Genomic DNA, 17973 nt, shown 5'->3' with positions numbered 1-17973 from the left:
TTGCCTCAAATTCTAGCTTTCATCTTGTTTTAATTTGCAGTGGTGAGAGGTGATAGCTCTCCACTCTCTTTAATTCACACTTGTTATTTTTTATGGCGTCGTCTATCCTAACAATAGCAATTTGACCTTTTAGGAATTATTTCTGGATAAAACTATGATAATTACCTGGACAGGGAAAAATTTTGGTGGTTAGCAGGAGTAAAGATGCCTCTCTTGTCATTTTACTTTGATTGTGACACTATAAATTAACATTATGCAGACTTCTTAATCCAAATCATAGACAATATTAGCACTTAGGCAGAAAAGATTCTGTTAAACTTGTAGCTAAAACTCTGTTTTGCTTAATATTTCTTTGGGTTTTTTTTGTTTCATCTTTTTGAGGGCAGTCTGAGATTACTGTTTGCCCCTAAGCAAGTATCGTGGTACGGAAGGTGAATGGAAATTGAGTTAGTGTTCCATTGTTGAAGCTTTCAAATATTTTTGGTTTTGTGATTGCTATTCTCAGCTTTGCATACGTAAAGGTAATAAAAATGAGAAAAAAATGCTAAGAAAAATGTAATTTGTAAATGATCCATGGTTAACCAGTTTGTGTCTCACAGGTTTTAGAGACCTACATGTTTCACTCTTTTCTTAAAGCTCGTCTGAACAGAAAGATGGATGCTTTTGCTCGACTTGAGTTGAGTACCCAGTCTGAAGAGGAGAGGTAAAGTTTTCTTATTCCTTATTCTGATTTTGACTCTTTTGTTCGTATCAGTGATATAAGTCCTTTTGACTCTATTGGTATGAGATTAGGTCATCTTTGAATAAGATGATGGCTAATTGATAGGCCATTTTATTAAGATTACAAGGGTGATATGAACCTGTCCAGCAATGGCTGTTGAAATTGTAAATTGGTACTATAATTGTAATTTAATACTATTATAAAAAAAATAATAATTTAGTAATTTAGTGTGTATGTATACTGAATTTTGATTATATAGTTTATATATAATCTTTGTTTTTCTCAGATTAAACTTGATGTTTCATAGCCCGAGAAGACTGACTATTGAGAAAATGGCTTCTAAACAATTTAATCCACAGCGCATAATTAATAGGCGTATGGTAATCAGTATGCCTAATCTCCAAGATATCAAGCTGCCAGAGGGCCCTACGAGAAATTCCTCACTTCAAAGAATAGAAACAGGCGTTGGTAAGAGAAGGATGTGTTGAACAAATACGGTGTTTTTTCTGTTGTCTTTATGGGTGACATCACTGAGTGATTTTCACAGAAACAGGGTCAGATGCTGTAAAGAACTGGTGAGCTGAGTCATTTTGCATCTGTGCTTCTTGCATGTTAAATCAGTCTGCAGCCTGCTGTAACTTTTGCTGTGCCTGATTGACAAAAGACTGATTGGTCACAATAGGACTGACGGAGAATCGCTTCCTGGGGCAGTGACCATGTTCAGTCCTCGCCCACCTTATGTCTAGTTCTCCACTACCTTTAAACATAGGCTTAGGCTTATCACTGTTTAACAAGGTGAGTCTTAATAAAACTGCATGTTGGGGTTTTTTTGTTTTTTCTTTCCCAGAATTGGCATTATCAGATGTGGGAATATTCTGATGGTAAGAACAGCGGACAGAGAAATATATTTGTGTCCTTAGCACAACTGTAATCTTACTTGAATTTCACGTGATGTAATTGCTTGTTGCTGTGATGGGGATTCTTTTTATTGTTTATAGTATTGCTGGTTGTGAAGATACTTGCGCTTTTACTCACTGCTTCTTCTAACTAATGTACTTTTTGTTTGTTTTTAGCTGTGAGAATGCCCTCCAAATCAGTCAGTATGTTCAAAATCCCAGAAATTCACTTTCCTCTGATGTTCCAGTGTGTTCACTCCTACTATACAGACTTCTTCAATCATCTCAGCAAAGCTATAAATACCTTACCACCTGATAACTCAGCATTGCTGGCAAGGTACTTCTACCTCCGGGGACTTATAAGCTTGATGCAAGGCAAACTACTAAATGCGCTTTCTGACTTTCAGAACCTAGATAAAACAGACTTAAGAATTTTCCCTACTGATCTTGTAAGAAAAATAGTGGAAACCATGCCTCCTTCTGAGCGTTTGCAAGCAGACCGCAAACCTGAGCTGAAGAAGCTGATAAGTCGAGTGATGGAAAAACAAAGAGAAGTTGTGAAAATAGATGATCATGTAAAAAACTTTGAATTACCAAAAACGCACATGCAACTTGATGATTTTGTGAAGCGAATCCAGGAATCTGGGATTGTCAAAGATATAGACACTATACATCGGTTATTTGATGCCCTAACAGTAGGTGAGTATAAGATACATTTTTAGTGACCGTCTACATAGGTTCATAAAAAAAAAAAAAGTTCAAAATTATTATTGCACCAAAGTAAAATTTGTCTCCAGTTGACTTTAATTATTATTCAACATTTTCTGGGCCTCTGAAAACTCACAATATGTGAGCTTTATGGACAACTTTATTTAATTAGGATAATTACAGAGAATAGCTTTAATGTCTTCATTGTGGATGCAAGTATAGGCATTCTTGAATACGACAAGTCTACGTATATTTGGGCACACAATTTTCAATTTTTCATGTTGTGTAGGTGAGGTAGTTTTATGATCTGATGGTGTGCAGTTCTGCTTTGGCGTATATTATGAGTGAAGTGAATACAAACTCTCCTAATGGAAAATAGCTCTGTGTTATAAAACCACTAAGTAACATGACAAGGTGGTGGTCTGTTAAAAATAAACTAACAAAATCCAGAATTCAAGTAGCTACAATTAAATTCCTCATGGATGGTCATCATAGCAAAAGGAGAGGTTTTGTATAAACTTGAGAGAATTTTCTTTTCTCCTGAATGAGATCTGAATCTTGTGATTGATTTCTAAAAAAAATTGTTTGAGGGTGCTTTTATAAAATACTACTCAATTATCTTCTGTGCCTCATTATCCTGGTAACTGTTGTATTTTGTGGCCGCAAAGGATTAAACACTGGTCAAAATAGCAAGACTTTCTGAAGCCAGAGGTAGCATCTCACAAGAATTTGTGTTTGCTTGAGATTCTGCTGTCCAAACACTTGAACTTTTAGAATAATTAATTACTTGGAGTAACTATTGCTGAAGTCTTCAACTGTTGCAATTTAAAAAAAAATTTAGGACGTCAGAAACAAATTGATCCTGAAACATTCAGAGATTTCTACAACTACTGGAAAGAAACTGAAGCAGAAGCTCAAGAGGTGAATCTACCACCAACAGTAATAGAACATCTAGATAAAAATGAATGTGTCTACAAGTTATCGTGCTCAGTTAAAACTAACTATGGTGTAGGAAAAATAGCTCTGACCCAAAAGCGCTTGTTCCTTTTGACTGAAGGAGGACATCCTGGCTATGTCCAGATTGCTGCTTTCAGGGATATAGAGGTGAGCATCACGTAACTTCTTGTTCTCTTGCATGCCTATGGATATAAGCCATGTTCCATTCTGCAAAATGATCTGTCTCTCAACTTAGTTTCAGTAAGGAGTGTAGGAAACCTCTGAAGTCCGTAACCTACGAGTGATTAGATAAAATTCTAAGTCTTTGGACCAAAAACATCAGAGGTGATGTAGTGTGGTTTGCTAGGTGCTAGGATGAAATAGAATAAAAATCTAGAGGTTGTAGCCTCTAAATGTACAGAAATGTGCACAGTGCAGCACATGGGATATAGAGCTAGAGAAGTTTAACACGAGCTGTAAGTGTGCTTATTTGAATTTATTTTGTTGGTGTCAGTGAAGCTTGTATCCACTGTAGAGTGAAGTCTGTATGATGCTGTCTGGAACTTACATTTTCATAAAACCATCTCAGCTTAACGGTGTGTACGGACAATTGAAATTATTAGCTATAGTTAGGAATAGAGAGTTGCCCTGTAGGGGTAGGTGCTGCACCTTATCTGTGATACATCCTCCTTGTTTTCTTTTTTTCTCATACCTTTCTAGGATGTTAAGAGCACAACTGTAGCTTTCCTTCTTTTGAGAATACCTACTCTGAGGATTAAAACATTCTATAAAAAAGAAGTCTTTGAAGCTAACCTTAAAACTGAGTGTGATCTCTGGTACCTGATAGTGAAAGAAATGTGGGCTGGAAAAAAAATGGCAGATGATCACAAGGTATAAATATGGGAATTTCTAAACAGATAAGTATGAATTATGTGCTTTCTGTTCTAAATAATTCATGTATCAATCTTAGAATGTCTAAGTTCCAGCAAAAAATAGCTAAAAAACTTTCAATTTTGCTTCTAAATAGAATACTTCTGGAATAATAAAGAAAGGAAAGAAAGTTATAGATTGTTTTTTCTTACTCGTTGGCACAGAACTTTTGATTTACTCACCGATTCTGTGAAGCAGTTTCTGAAGCTAACAACATATGAGAGTAATGATCCTAACAGAAAATTTTCTTCACCTTGCTTCAAAATATAATGTGTAGAAAGAATTTGGCCATGCTGGGACCCTGGTGACTGTAGAATCTTTCAACGAATGGAGCAAAATGTGTTCTGCCACAGAAGCAGGGTTTTCATTTAAACTACATGATTCTTCGTGACTGCTGAATATAATAGTGAAAATATAGCTTGGTGGTTTTTCGGGAAGGAAGCACAATGTGTAATTCCCTCCTGTGAAGAAAGATCTAGCCTGAAAATGGGTACCCATCCTATGTCTGCTGTATGTTTTCCATCAGTGCCATTCATATGGTTTCATTGGCACATCTGTATCAAAATTACATCAGATCTGAAGTATTCATCCAGTCTAATGAATTTACACTGGCTCTTGACTCCCTGCTCCATGCCCTTTCTTGGGAGTGGAACACGTAATGTGGAAGTGCGGTTTCACTGTAAGTTGCATGAATTATGCTGCAGGGCAGCAACTGGTCAGTGCTTGTGTTAAGAAAGACGTGTTGTTGAATGTGGAGATTGTAATAATGAGCAATAGATAAACTACAGTAAGATTTTTGGTTTTAGGATCCTCAGTATATTCAGCAAGCATTGACAAATGTTCTTCTGATGGATGCTGTGGTTGGTGCCCTGCAGTCCTCCAAAACCATATATGCAGCCTCTAAACTGTCTTATTTTGACAGGATGAAAAATGAAGGTCAGTCACATAGCAATGATATAAAGTCTGCTGCTGTTGTATCATGTGTCTCAGCTCTTTCTGTTTATCTTCTGTTTTTCAAACTGATTTTCTGTAGAAATATAAAAAGATGTTAGTCTTGATTGCACTTTCACAGATATAGCTTATTAAATAGTATTACTAGAAAGCTTAGGGTTGAGGGTTTTGTTTGTTGTTTTCTTTTTCTTCTGTGCATCAGAACCTTAGTTGGTATGTATGTCTCCATATTGGATGCAGTGTTTTTGTTTTGGTTGTTTAGACTGCTTGGGTGTTGTGTGCATGCTTCTGCTACCAGAATTCATACAAATGGTGTTTGGACTCTCCCAGTCAGCTAAGGCTAGAGGGAAAGAAAAGTGAGAAATGCGAATAAATGGTGCAGAATTCTTATTTCACGAGAATCTATTTCAGGCTTAAATGTGTGCTTCATGACCTTTTAAAAATTGTTTTAGTGCCTATGATGGTCCCCAAAACAACTTCAGAGACATTAAAACACAAGATCAACCCCTCAGCTGGTGAGACATTTCCACAGGCAATAGATGTCTTGCTTTATACACCAGGTAATGTGATGTATTGCTTGCTTTATGTTAGCCCAGCTTTAATTAGTCTATAAAGCATGTTATCTCATAACACTTGGTATTATAACTGCCTGATTTTGTTCACATTCTGACATGCTTTGGTTGTGTGTTGAATACTAAAGCAGAAAATCATTAAAAAAAAAACGGTAATAATTGGAGTAAGATACTCCAAGGCATAGCTTTCACAGTCTTAATGTGTCTTCCTGTGTTTATATGCCTTATAGTAGACCTCAATTATGTGTTAATGTGCTGATTTCCCATTAAGACTTCTGCCTTATTTATTGAGCGGGGGGTGGTGGTGAATGATGCTCCACTATTGATCAATATTCATTTTAATTTTTTTTATTTTTCAGTAGAGTCATATGGGGATGTTTGAAACAGTGCGGGGAATAGCGTACCACCTCTTGAAATCTCAGGCAGACCTATATGCCCATGACTCTCATTGTATATTATGTGATTTAACGTACTGTTCATCACATGTAACTTAAATCCATCCCTGCAGAAAGCACTATCAATTTCCTTGTGAGCTTTTTGGTGATACTTGGCACATTTATATCTGACTAACTCAAAAAGCATTAGAGGAAAAAAAAAAATCAAACCCAACCCCAAAGCTAAGGACTGCGTGCAGTGGGCATGAATTTAGATAGCAGATTAGTTCTGGAAGTTCCTAACTCTTAGCTTCATAACCTTGCTAGTCTTCTGATGTAAGTTCGTATGAGATTCCTGATATTTGGGCAATTTTAGACAAAAGGGGAAAGTTAGTGGAATTCCAGCGTTAAGAAAGTGGGAAGGAGCAACTTTGGGTGGGTGGGTGGTGGTTGGTTCAGTGGTGCTTTTCTTTCTTAGAAGCCTCATACTACAAAGTGGAGCTCTAATGGAGCAGGCAGAATGAGTAGATTTATTAGTTGTATTTCATAGAGCTTAAAAGCCTTCCGGCAATCCCAGTTAGCTAAGTACATTATCGACGAAAAACATTGCCTCTGCTCTGAATAACTTTGAAGTGTAAGATTGAATCATCAGGTGAGCTCAACAAATGGATGAGAACAAGCACAAATGCGTTGTGAGAACTGTGTTGTATGCTGATGATGTAAGTTCCGGAATACAGATGTATTTTGTTAGAAAGCTGCTCTGCCTAATAATGGTTTTCCCACACATCTCCAAAAGTGGTTTATTTTCTTGTATCTCTCTCATCTTCTCTGCTTTATTTCTAGGACATCTTGACCCTTCAGAAAGACCTGGCAATGCTCATCCCAAACTGTGGTGTGCTTTAAATGAGGGGAAGGTGGTGGTCTTCGATGCATCTACCTGGTCTATTCAACAGCACTGTTTCAAAATGGGCCGCTCTAAACTGGTAAGATTGACACACATTGTGATTGCTGCTTTAGTTTGGTGCTTTTGTTGCTATAGCCTGTACGACCCTGAATCGCTGTCATTCTTTTAAAAGTTGTAGAAAAACAGTTGAGATTTTTGGGCCTCAGTTAACCTGGAGAAATGGAGATTTTTGAGAAGAAAGGAAAGGAGGGAAGGTGGGTCCATAATGAAACGAGTCAACTGGTGGAAGTGATGAATTGGATATTGGGAAAGCCTGCTGGCCTAATGGCCTGCGTTCATGGGGCAGGAAGGCAGGTTTGAAACAGCTGAGGAGAAGGAGTAAGAAAATCAATATAAAGAGAAGATGAGAAGGGGAGCCCTAAGAACAGATGAAGTGTCACCTGTGCTGAAGAACTGGAAACTGGGGAAAGGTATAAGGAAGACAGGTGGATGATATTGAAAGAGAGACAGTGCTCTAAAAGAAGATGACACAACCTGCAGGTTAAAGATTGTTGCTTGTGAAAGGCCACCTGAAAAGAATAACTCTCTTGATGAAAGGGGAAGCTGACCAGAGCTGTGGACTGAGTGAAAAACATGCAGTAGAGAGAACATGCAGGAGAAAGGGATTGGATGGGGTACTTATGTGAAACATCTCTGTGGGTGAGTGTGGGAAAGAGTCAGAAAGGGAGAGGAAAGGCTGATGGTGAAGAGCTGGGCGGAGGGAAGATAGAAATCCAGGAGAAGCGTCAGATACCAACCTCTTATAAAGAAGAGAAAGAAACGAGGACGGAAGTTTGGAACTGGTGGGACTCAGGAGGGAGAGAAATGAAGAGCAGCTGAATGAGGGAAGTATGTCCTGGAGTCAATAGAGGAGAAGACAGTGTTTTCTTAGACACTACTTCAAACTGAAGTAGGAAGTATGTTTATATCGGACAGGATGGCTTCCAGTACAGAACAGAGAAGTACGCTAACTTCTGTGGTTTCCCCTGATGCACTTTGTAGCATTTACTTTGTTTGGGTCAGAAAAAACAGCTTTGAATCATTTACCAAGATACATTATTAATTGTATTTACGGAAGAATAAACTCAGCAGAGATCTGTGCTCTCTTATTTTTAATAGAACAGAGAAAAGGATATAATACTGGAGCACCAAGTCATGATCTTATATGGTAATCACCAGAAAACTTTAGCATCTTAATACAATTTTTTTCCATGTTATGTTAAAGAGTGTTTTTTCTTCTAGATCTTATTTAATCTTACTTTTTCTCTCTAGACTTGTATGGTCATGGTAGAACAGAGTCAAGTGTGGATTGGTTCTCAAGACTCCATTATTTATATTATCAACACCCACAGTATGTCTTGTAATAAGCAACTAAATGATCATCGTTCTGATGTTACAGACATCATTGTGGAGAAAAAGAATGGAATACCCAGGTATATTTAATTACTGTGTTTTCTTCTTAAAAATACATATACGAGCAAATGTGAAGGATGTCGGTACCCCGCCAGAAGAGACACAGACATGTGGAAAATCTTCCCGTGGTTGAGTAGAAAGCCATTTATTCACCAGCCTAGAGAATTTGGCCTGCAGTCAGCAGAGGACTAGTTAAAGATCCAAATGATATATGTTGTGCTTTAATTATTTGACTGAAACAAGGGCAAAAAGTTAACTTGTGGCAAAGAAAAAGGAGCCCACACAGGAAACCAGTGACTGATCTTCCTAGATGTTGGAAAGAATTTATTGTTTTAAATGGGGGAGCTTATTCTGCTAACATAAGCCTTCATTTAGCCTGTTTTTGTAGCTCCCATATTGTATATGGTAAAGTAAGAATTTCCTTTTTAAAGAAAGGCCATTATGTCCTTTGGAACAAAGAGGACAAAGGAATGCTTTTTTGGATGAGGATGAGAGCAGCCAGGAATTGGCAGCATCCAATGATGAATCAGTACAGATGCAGTTTAAAGACCACTTCACTTGTGCTTTGAACACATCATCAACTAGGTGTTTACAGCATGCTTCTAGATTTTCCTGCCTGTTTGTAAAAGAAAAAAATACATTTATTGTTTTGTTAAGACAAAATGCTTTTGATCTTTTGGTAGCACCGGGAAGAGATTGGCTGGAGGCCTTAACCTGCTGTCTTCCCATGGGAGCAGCAACTCCCAGGCCAGACCAGACATCAGCCGTAGCTCTGCCATTGGTGCAGCAGGCGTAATGGGTTTCAGGCAGAATTTGCTTAGGTGTTGTTGGAACCTTCCGAAAAAGGTTTTCTCATCTGAAGACAACAGATGTTAAGGGTAGAAAAAAAATACTATAGTTTGTTTTCTCAGGTGCAGTAACAAACAGTTCTGAGATGTTTTTGTCCTAACTTGAGAGAAAAAGAGAAAATCCTATAGGCAACAATATTCGGGATAATTATAGGGAAAGTTTTTGTTGTACTTAACTCCTCATGCATGATGTAACATGTATTCTAGTTCACTTGGAGCTCTGAATTAGCCTGCAGTGTTTCCAGTGATACAGAGTACACTCCTAAGAAGAGAAAGGTACCTCTACTGGAATACTAGGAGACATAAGCAGCTTGAAAGTTGGATGCCTGGTTGTGACCCAGAGCTGTTCATTGCTTAAATGCACTTTCAGCTGTCTAGAGCCAGCTACCTAGAATACAGTGAGGGAAGAAAAGAAGTTTAGATCCTTCCCTAGGCATGTGGGCACAGGATGGACATGCTTCCGTGCACTCAAGACTCTGGTTACCTTGTTTTAAAGAACTGAACCAGTCTAATTGTTTGCTAGTAAAAGAACTACAGTATCTGGCCTTGAAGACTCTTGGACTTCAGTCTGTTTGAAATCATTACAGTGCTTTACTATTCCAGTCTCTGAAATGAGGAACATTAATTTGGCTCACTGAAAATTGGTTATTTTGCAAGTGAGTCTCTTCTGTGTATGTGCTCTGTTTGGAACATGAATGTATATTATACTCTTCTTTTAATCTGTACAAACAGTGAAGCATACTCGAGCAGCTTAGATGGAACAGTTATTACTTGGAACATCAGCACTCTGAAAGTTAATCACATCTTTCAGCTGCCCTGCCAAAATCTCACTTCTATCAAGCTTCATAATGACCAACTGTGGTGCTGTAAGTTCACTTCTCAAATAATTAAAAAAACCCCTACATCTTCACATAACGCGCTGTTTTATTAGAACAATACATGAATCTCAAACTCAGACTTATATGTACATGGTATTCTTCCCCCATTCTCTATTTAAGCACCCTTGTGTAGGTAAGGCCTCCAAAACACTTGCATAGATGGCTAGCTTGGATCGCTCCTCAAGGTATTGCCCCTACTTCAGGGTGTGACTTCTGGCTACACTGTATTTTTCTCACCTCCCCTAGCGATGCCTGTAAACTGGAATGGAAAAGTCCTTTTGAAGTCGAGAGGGCCATAGCAGTTGCAAATTTTGTTTGATATTTCAGCTAGATTTTATGGTATTGGTCTGGCTTGGTAATCCTCAGACCTGCATTTTGGCTACTTGTAGAAATTTCTCATTCCCTCTGTAGGAATTTAGATGAACAAAGGCAAGCTTTTTGCTAGGGTAAAAGGTCACCTTGAAGTCGTTTCATAAATGGTGACCGGATCAAGAATTTTGCACTGATTCTCAGTACTGCCATAGCAAGAGCCTGGATCCAAACGCATCTTAACAAAACAGCAGCTAAAGACTTGGGAGATCCTGGTCCTGCTATGGGCAGTAGTGATGCTGCTGGTGCTGTAGTAGAGTAAGGATTCAACTCTGTTAACCTTTTAGCACAGACACTTGGTCTCAGTTCTGTAGATGAAAATAATTATTCTCCTTAAGTTCTTACGTATGAGATGTCCTAATTTTAAGGAGTTTTTTTCTCAATCGTTTTTGGATTCTAAACTAATAAGCGTAAGCGCTGCAGAATAGAAGTCAGTGTTTAGAGAAAGAACGATCTGGAAAACGGATACTGTGAAAACCAGGAAGAAGTACCTCAAAAATTTCACTGTTGACTGAGAAACAAGACAGTTGTTAGATGCATCCATTTTATTTAGCCTTTTTTCTCCATGATATATAGAGATGGAGGAAGTTGGCACTTCTGTTACTAACTTTTTATTTTTAACATTGAAGGTACTCGGAGTTGCATACTTGTAGTGTCAATTCATGAATATCAGCTGCAGATGAAAATTGAGCATCACCTGAAGGATGTGTGTTCCTACTTTCTGTGCTTCCAGCTCTTTCCTGAGGTATTATATCTAAACTGATAATAGAGTTTAAAGGAAGCATGACTATGTGGCATTACAAGCCATAGTTACTTATTGCAATATACCTCCTGTCAGCAGTACTCACGTTAAATGTATTTTTCTGTGCTTCAGAGAGATGAAGTGTGGGCATCTTACTCGCAAAGTAGTGACGTGTATATTTGGAACACCAAAGACTTTTCAAGTACACCTCAAAAGATTAATCTTCAGGATTGCTCTGAGATTACTTGTATGATAAGAGTTAAAAATCAGGTGAGAGACATTTGGACTGTGTTTACCTGTTGTGGAATTCTTTGCTGAAGTTTTGTTTGTTTGCAGCTCTGACGGGCTGTCATTGGTTAGTGTCCTTACTGGGTGTTTGCCATATGTACTGGTTTGAAACTTTGATTCCCCTTTGAAATTAGAAGCTAACGACTGCCCGCCACAACTGGCTGTTACAGGTATAGCCTAAAATGCTTCTCAAGCCAAAAGCCTCATCAATAATTAAATGTGTGGTGACTTTTATTAGCCATTAATGTTTTCGAGGAACTGTAGAAACTGAACATTTAGGTTTGTTGATATTTAATCTCAGGATTCCGAAGACTAAGCCTTGGAAAAGATTAATAGACAAACAGTAAATGGCAGCTAGCTAGCCTGTTTTTATATATAACCTTTTTCTTGTTTAGTTACCACATTTGTAACTCAACAGAGACAAAAGGAGCCAAGGGCTTCCTACCTTAGCATCTTGTGTTCCTGTCATACCTGTTGCGGTGCAAATGATTGTAGTTGTGATACCACATGGACAGGTTCTGGGTTAACTTACAAATAAATATCTAAGATGTATCTATTGGGAAAGCAACTATCTGAATCTTTGGTGTTTCCTCCTTCCTTCCTCAAAAATGATTTTTTTTCATGAAGTGCCTCATGAGATAAGGAAGCTCTCTGTGTATTCAGCCCTTGGTTAGATTTGTGAACTAAAATAGAAAAACCTTTTGATACATCCTTCCTCAAAGTAGAGATGAATATATTTAACCCAGGGGGTTAAGAGGATTGTTTGGAAACCCCAAGGCATTAAGCTCTCTTTTGTTCTACCTAAGAACTGTGTTCCTTTTCTCTTTCAATTACTCCTCACACAGCTCCACCTTAACTACCATTGTAATTCAGCTCATTGATACCAAAGGAACAACTGGAAGATATCCCTGTGTGAAATGTCTCCTGAACTTGAGTGTTCAGCACCTCATCTTTTAGCCTGCCAACAGCTCAGCAGCCTTGGTTGTCCAGGGACGAGTCTGGAGCCTGCTGTAGTAGCTGGAGCACACGTACTCCTCTTCTACACAGCGCTGCAGTTGCTAAGAATGAACTTGCAGCTTGTTAAAGGCTAGTGACAGCATTGGTAGGGTTGTCTGCCACAGGCTTGTGCTTCAATTAAAAACCAGCCGATTTTAGTCTTTTAAGAAACCTGAGACAAAACCATTTGTATAATGTGCCTGTCTGAAGTAAGATGCTTTCTGGCTGCCAAGCATTGCTAATACACAGCAGTGAGTACTTATCTTGTGCAAAGTTTTGTGCAGGGTGACCACAGCTTCTGTTTTTTCTGCTGCGCCAGACCAGGTACATCTGACCCTGTATTCTGCTTCTTACTGCTGGCAATAGCAGTGTGAAGTAGGGAGCACACGTGAACCTGGCCTGTACCTGCAGTCCATTCCCCTTAAGCACCCTCACTATCCGTGGTCCTTGTTTATGGGTACTACAGTATGCACATCTGTCTCAGCCATTTATTAGCTATTTTTGAACCAGATCTCTGTGGATCTGATTGTATTTCGAACTTGCTGGTGCCACAGTTTCCCATAGCAGCTGTTTCTAGAAGTTCAGTGCCAGCCACGTACAGAGAAGTACTTTTGTCTAAGTGAAACTGAACTCTTACTTGCTTCCACATGTGACCCTTACTTCTCTTAACTGTGGGATGTGAAAAATGATTCTACATTCTGCTCATCTGCACTTTTGTGACTTTGTAAACCTTGATGTGATCCCTCCTCAGCTGCCTTCTCTCCAGCCTAGGGAGTCCTGCCTTTTTCCATCTTTGCTCATACGACAGCTGGGTTTTTTCTCCTGATAGTTGCAGTTGATCTTCCCAGGATTTTCACTGCTCTTGCAGTGCACAGAGCAGATATCCAGAGCACACAGCACTGGAGAAATGGGCATGCTGTGGTTTATGCAGTGGTAAAGTGACACCTTCTGTTTTATTCTCTGCACTGGGTCTGTGAAACCAAAGGCAAGTTGAGTTGCTGAGGTGAACAGCTCCAGTGCTGGCACGATCAGCAGCCGAGCGCTCTAGTGTGATGCACAGAGATGTTTCCTGAACTGGGGGAACTTCAGGGGAGCAGAGACACCTGCCAGGAGCCCACAGCTCACATGGCAGCGGCTGAGGAGACTGGAACGGGGCCAGAGGCAACAGTGGGCAAGCCACCCCACTTGTAAAGGAAACCCCTGGGGAATGCTAGAAACGGGGACAGGCAAATGGGCTACAATGTGGCAGTTTGTGCAGCAGTTGGTGCACAGGACGGGTGTTATGACTCTGCTGGCTAGACCAGGGAGCAGTGGGATCCACCCAACAGAAGGCCCTGTCCTCTGCACCCACCGTGACTGACGCAGCTGCCCAGACAGAGCTCGGGCGGGAACGGGCAGCCACCCCGGTGCCCCGCTGCAGGCCGTGCCCGGCTCTTACGGCAGTACCAGCCAGCAGCGGTGAGCGCTCCCATGGGAGATGTGCCCGGCTGGAGGAACTCCTCCACTCAGTGGCAGAGCACCGGGAGGAGGGGAGTAGGCTGAGGAGGATCAGGGAGTCGGGGTGGGGAAGACAGAAGGACTTGAGGTGGGGTGGGGAGATACTTATATATGACATTTTTAGTGTTTCTTTTTTTCCAGCCTAGCAAGAGAGAATCCTCATTGTATCAATGTGGCACATCAAACTCCTCAACTGTGTCCTAGCCTGAAATGTGAAGTAATGAAAATGATTGTGGTTTGGTCTTGTTTTATTCCAGATGTGGGTTGGCAGCAGTGGAAGTTTGCAAGGCAAAACCAAAGGGAAGATCTATGTGATCAGTGCTCAGAAGAAGACTGTGGAGAAAGAGTTGGTTGGTCACGCTGATACAGTAAAGGCGTTGTGCTCAGCAGAGGACAGATACGTCCTCAGCGGCTCTGGAAAGGAAGAAGGGAAGATTGCCATTTGGAAAGCTGAATAGTTAAGCTATTCAAAATATGTCTTACCTGTGCTGGAAAAAAGTGAAGACCTCAGGCTGTGTTTACTCCAGCGTTTTGCATATGTTTCAACCACCTGTCAGTGTTACTGTTTTCTATTTATTGAATTATTTTAATCCCTACATCGTTGTAGAAAATCGAAATGGAAGTGACTCTCTCTTTGCACCTTGTGCTGCTCCTGCAGGTTTGGTAAAGAAACAGAAATGTGAACAGAGGGGTCACTGGCATTCAGCTTGCCATGTGGTGATGTGAAGGATCAGGGTTATAGGCCAGGTGGCACTGAAAGCATCGAAGCCAGCTCAGTAATTCTACTGGAGCTCGTTCTGTGCAGTGCATGTGTTGCCTAAAAAATGGAATTAGATACTGTGTTTACAGCCTATAATAGCTGGAAACGATCACCAAAAAGAAAAAACAAAATGCATTTATTGGGCTTGTGGAGTCACTATGAATGCTGAGTATCTTTCTGACCTAGCAGCTAGATTCAGCTGGGAAGACTGTCCATTACCCCTGTATGTATATTTATGGTGCTGTATTTCAAATGTAAACACAGACAGGTTCTTCCTGGTGGCACTGAAAGCTCACTGCTGCTCAGACAAGACACTTGCATATTTTTTAATGACCGTTGCACTTAAAAACTTTTCTTCTTTAAAAACGATGCACAGCGCTTGACATTTCTAACTGGTCTTTTTTTCTCTGAAAAAAAAACCCACCTTTTTTTTTTTTTCTTTCATCTGAAGCACTTAAATTAAGTGGTTTCTGTATATATTATACTTGCTTTTGGAAACAATCTTTCAGTTACTGTGCAAACAAACCTGGAGACTGTGACTGAAAGGAGGAGCAGTACAATCAGAGGAACTGCTGTTATTTTGTGTAGAAACTGCTTTAATTTTTAACTACTGCAGAGTCATCAAACTACTCCTTGATTACTGAAGTGAGCATCATCAAATTGCAGTCTGAGGATTCTCTTTAGCATTCCCTAACTGCTTCCTGATGTACGTCTTTTTTTCCATTTATGACAATTCTCTATAAGTAAAACAATAAATATATACAGAATAGTTTTATCTGTATCAGTGCTGAGGAAAGTGGAAGGCAATATTTTAAATATTGTAAATAGAAAGGAAAAAAAGGGCTGCTACTTTTGTTAATAAATATGAAACAGTGTAGACCTAATACAAGTGTAAAGTACTGGAGATATGCACCTTGTAATATTTCTAACTCTTTCAATGTACTGATGAAAGGTTTTATCATATGATGGTAACTGGAATTGTACCTTTTTAGTTTTGTTTTATTTTTCAATTTAAGAATATTAAACACCATATTGATACTCTGGTCTCTATACTTTCTTTGTTTTCCTGTGTAACTTGATACACGATAAAAGAATGATGATTTTTAGTGCTCACTTGCATCCTGTTTGTGTACTATGGGGAGTAATTGCCTGGCTTTTTCCCTCTACATATTCTCCTTTCTAAAATCAGCTTCTCATCTGTAACTTTCAGGCTTCTTATTTCCTGTCCTGGCAGCTGTCTGACTGGTGATGGTAAGTGAAATGAATTATTTACTGAATCAAAAGATTTCTCTGTACAGAGACACACAATGATGAAAATGTCAGCTCTGCTCCACATTTTAAAACTGCATTCTAAAGGGAATGTGAAATTTTAAATGTGAGCTGTTGCTACCAACAACTTTATTATTATTATTAGAAAGAACTTGTTAATAAAATTTCACTTGCTACAGAGGTGAACAACAACCTGCCACCTGGCTGTCATTGCCATCACTGATTTTTCATTCCTGCAAGACTTCTTAAACCTGGCTTTGCCTTCTCAAATGGTTTGTACCCAGCCTGTGAAAATGTCAGGTGACAAGAATAGCAAATATCCATTTTCATGCTTATAAGTTCTTTCACTGATGAAAGACTCCAAAGTAATTTATTGAATAGGAACATAATTTACTGAGTAGGTATGTCCTTTTTAAAAGCACTGCTTTCTTTAATACCAGCTGTTGAAGACCAGTGTGTAGAAGAGTTTAACCACCTCAGACAAAACCATGAGATACAAAGATCTGTCAAGAACACTGACCCGTCCCCAAGAGCAGGAGGAGGACCAGCAATACCAATTTAACTGACATGAGGAGCACAATATCATGTTGGTCAGTCTCTCCCAGTGCAACGAGGACACTCAGGTATGTGTTCACTTACCATTTCAGCTTTGCCACAATGTTGCAGTTGTGGAAATGAATCTGCAGGAAGGGTGAGGTAGGGTTTTGTTGAGTTTTTGGTGGTTTTTCAGTCACTTTCCCTGGGCTCCTTGATGGTGGGAAGGCATAGGGGGAAGGGATCCTAAGATCTTGAGTGGTCCTCTGAGCTCTGTGTTGCGATGCTTACTAAGAGATTGCCAGGTCTAGTTGCCTGTGCGCAGTCCACACTGGCTTGTGACTTTGTGATCTCTGTCTGGCTGTTGTTTCACCCTGGAGTAAGCTGTTTGAGGCAGAGACTATTCTGGTTGTGCTCATGTAATGCTTAGCATGGTGCTGCCTTGGCATGTAACAAGGACTCCTGTGAGTAGTGACGCTGTAACTACTAGTGCTTGATGGCTTGAGTTTTATAAAGCTTTTGTTGAGCTTTTTCAATTAAAAAGCTGATTGTCGGGGCTTTAAAGAGGCTGACAAACACTGGAAGGTTTTATGCTCTACCTGAAATTGTCTCACTCTCAAAACAGCGCTCGAGGTTGCTATGCGAATACAGAAGTTCTTCAGCTATTTATGAGTGGATTGACCAGACAGAGCCCCTGGATCCTGCCAGGCTGTTCAGGCTAATGTGTGTTCAGCTCCTTTTTGCTGCTGATTTTTCCCCGCTTTTCCCAACCGGGGAACTTCAGGGGAGTAGAGAGACCCGCCAGGAGCCTGCAGTCATGGCACAGCAGCTGAGACCAGAACAGGGCCAGAAGACACTGCAGGCAAGCCCTGACCCCCCACCCTCCCGAACCCCAAAGCAACCCCTGGGGAGCACTAGCAGCTGACATTTAGGGCGGCAGTTTGTACAGGACGGGTGTTATGACTCTGCTGGCTGGGACAGGGAGCAGTGGGATCCACCCAACAGAAGGCCCTGTCCTCTCTACGCTCTGCACCCACGGTGACTGACGCAGCTGCCCAGACAGAGCTCGGGTGGGAACGGGCAGCCACCCCAGTGCCCCGCTGCAGGCCGTGCCCGGCTCTTACGGCAGTACCAGCCAGCAGCGGTGAGCGCTCCCGTGGGAGATGTGCCCGGCTGGAGGAACTCCTCCACTCAGTGGCAGAGCACCGGGAGGAGGGGAGTAGGCTGAGGAGGATCAGGGAGTCGGGGTGGGGAACCAGACGACTGGAACCGTGCCTGGCCTCCCTGGGACAGGCCTGTCAGGCAGCCAGGAGGCATGAGACAGAGGATTCCCTGTCCTCTCTTCACC

At 40.5% G+C, this 17973-nt stretch overlaps 1 protein-coding gene across 6 annotated transcripts in view; it reads left to right on the top strand.

The window, feature by feature from the left end:
* The window catches only part of DENND3 (DENN domain containing 3), a 44700-nt gene extending 28840 nt beyond the window's left edge, over positions 1-15860 (top strand). For 5 of the 6 annotated variants that reach the window (XM_027779108.2, XM_055800709.1, XM_005231993.3 and 2 more), the window contains 13 exons: positions 600-703; positions 1008-1189; positions 1795-2316; positions 3167-3429; positions 3982-4152; positions 4998-5127; positions 5595-5702; positions 6932-7071; positions 8304-8464; positions 10025-10158; positions 11169-11284; positions 11414-11551; positions 14320-15860. In XM_027779108.2, the coding sequence (XP_027634909.2) occupies positions 600-703; positions 1008-1189; positions 1795-2316; positions 3167-3429; positions 3982-4152; positions 4998-5127; positions 5595-5702; positions 6932-7071; positions 8304-8464; positions 10025-10158; positions 11169-11284; positions 11414-11551; positions 14320-14520 (2370 nt within the window). In that variant the 3' untranslated portion in view covers positions 14521-15860. Of the gene's footprint in view, positions 1-599; positions 704-1007; positions 1190-1794; positions 2317-3166; positions 3430-3981; positions 4153-4997; positions 5128-5594; positions 5703-6931; positions 7072-7164; positions 8246-8303; positions 8465-10024; positions 10159-11168; positions 11285-11413; positions 11552-14319 lie in introns of those variants that run through there. The other variant, XM_055800712.1, reaches the window with a different exon arrangement.
* The last annotated feature ends 2113 nt before the right edge of the window (positions 15861-17973 follow it).

Source organism: Falco peregrinus, chromosome 3 (assembly GCF_023634155.1).
Source record: "Falco peregrinus isolate bFalPer1 chromosome 3, bFalPer1.pri, whole genome shotgun sequence".
Taxonomy (NCBI): domain Eukaryota; kingdom Metazoa; phylum Chordata; class Aves; order Falconiformes; family Falconidae; genus Falco; species Falco peregrinus.
This window is presented reverse-complemented; position numbering and strand designations above follow the sequence as displayed.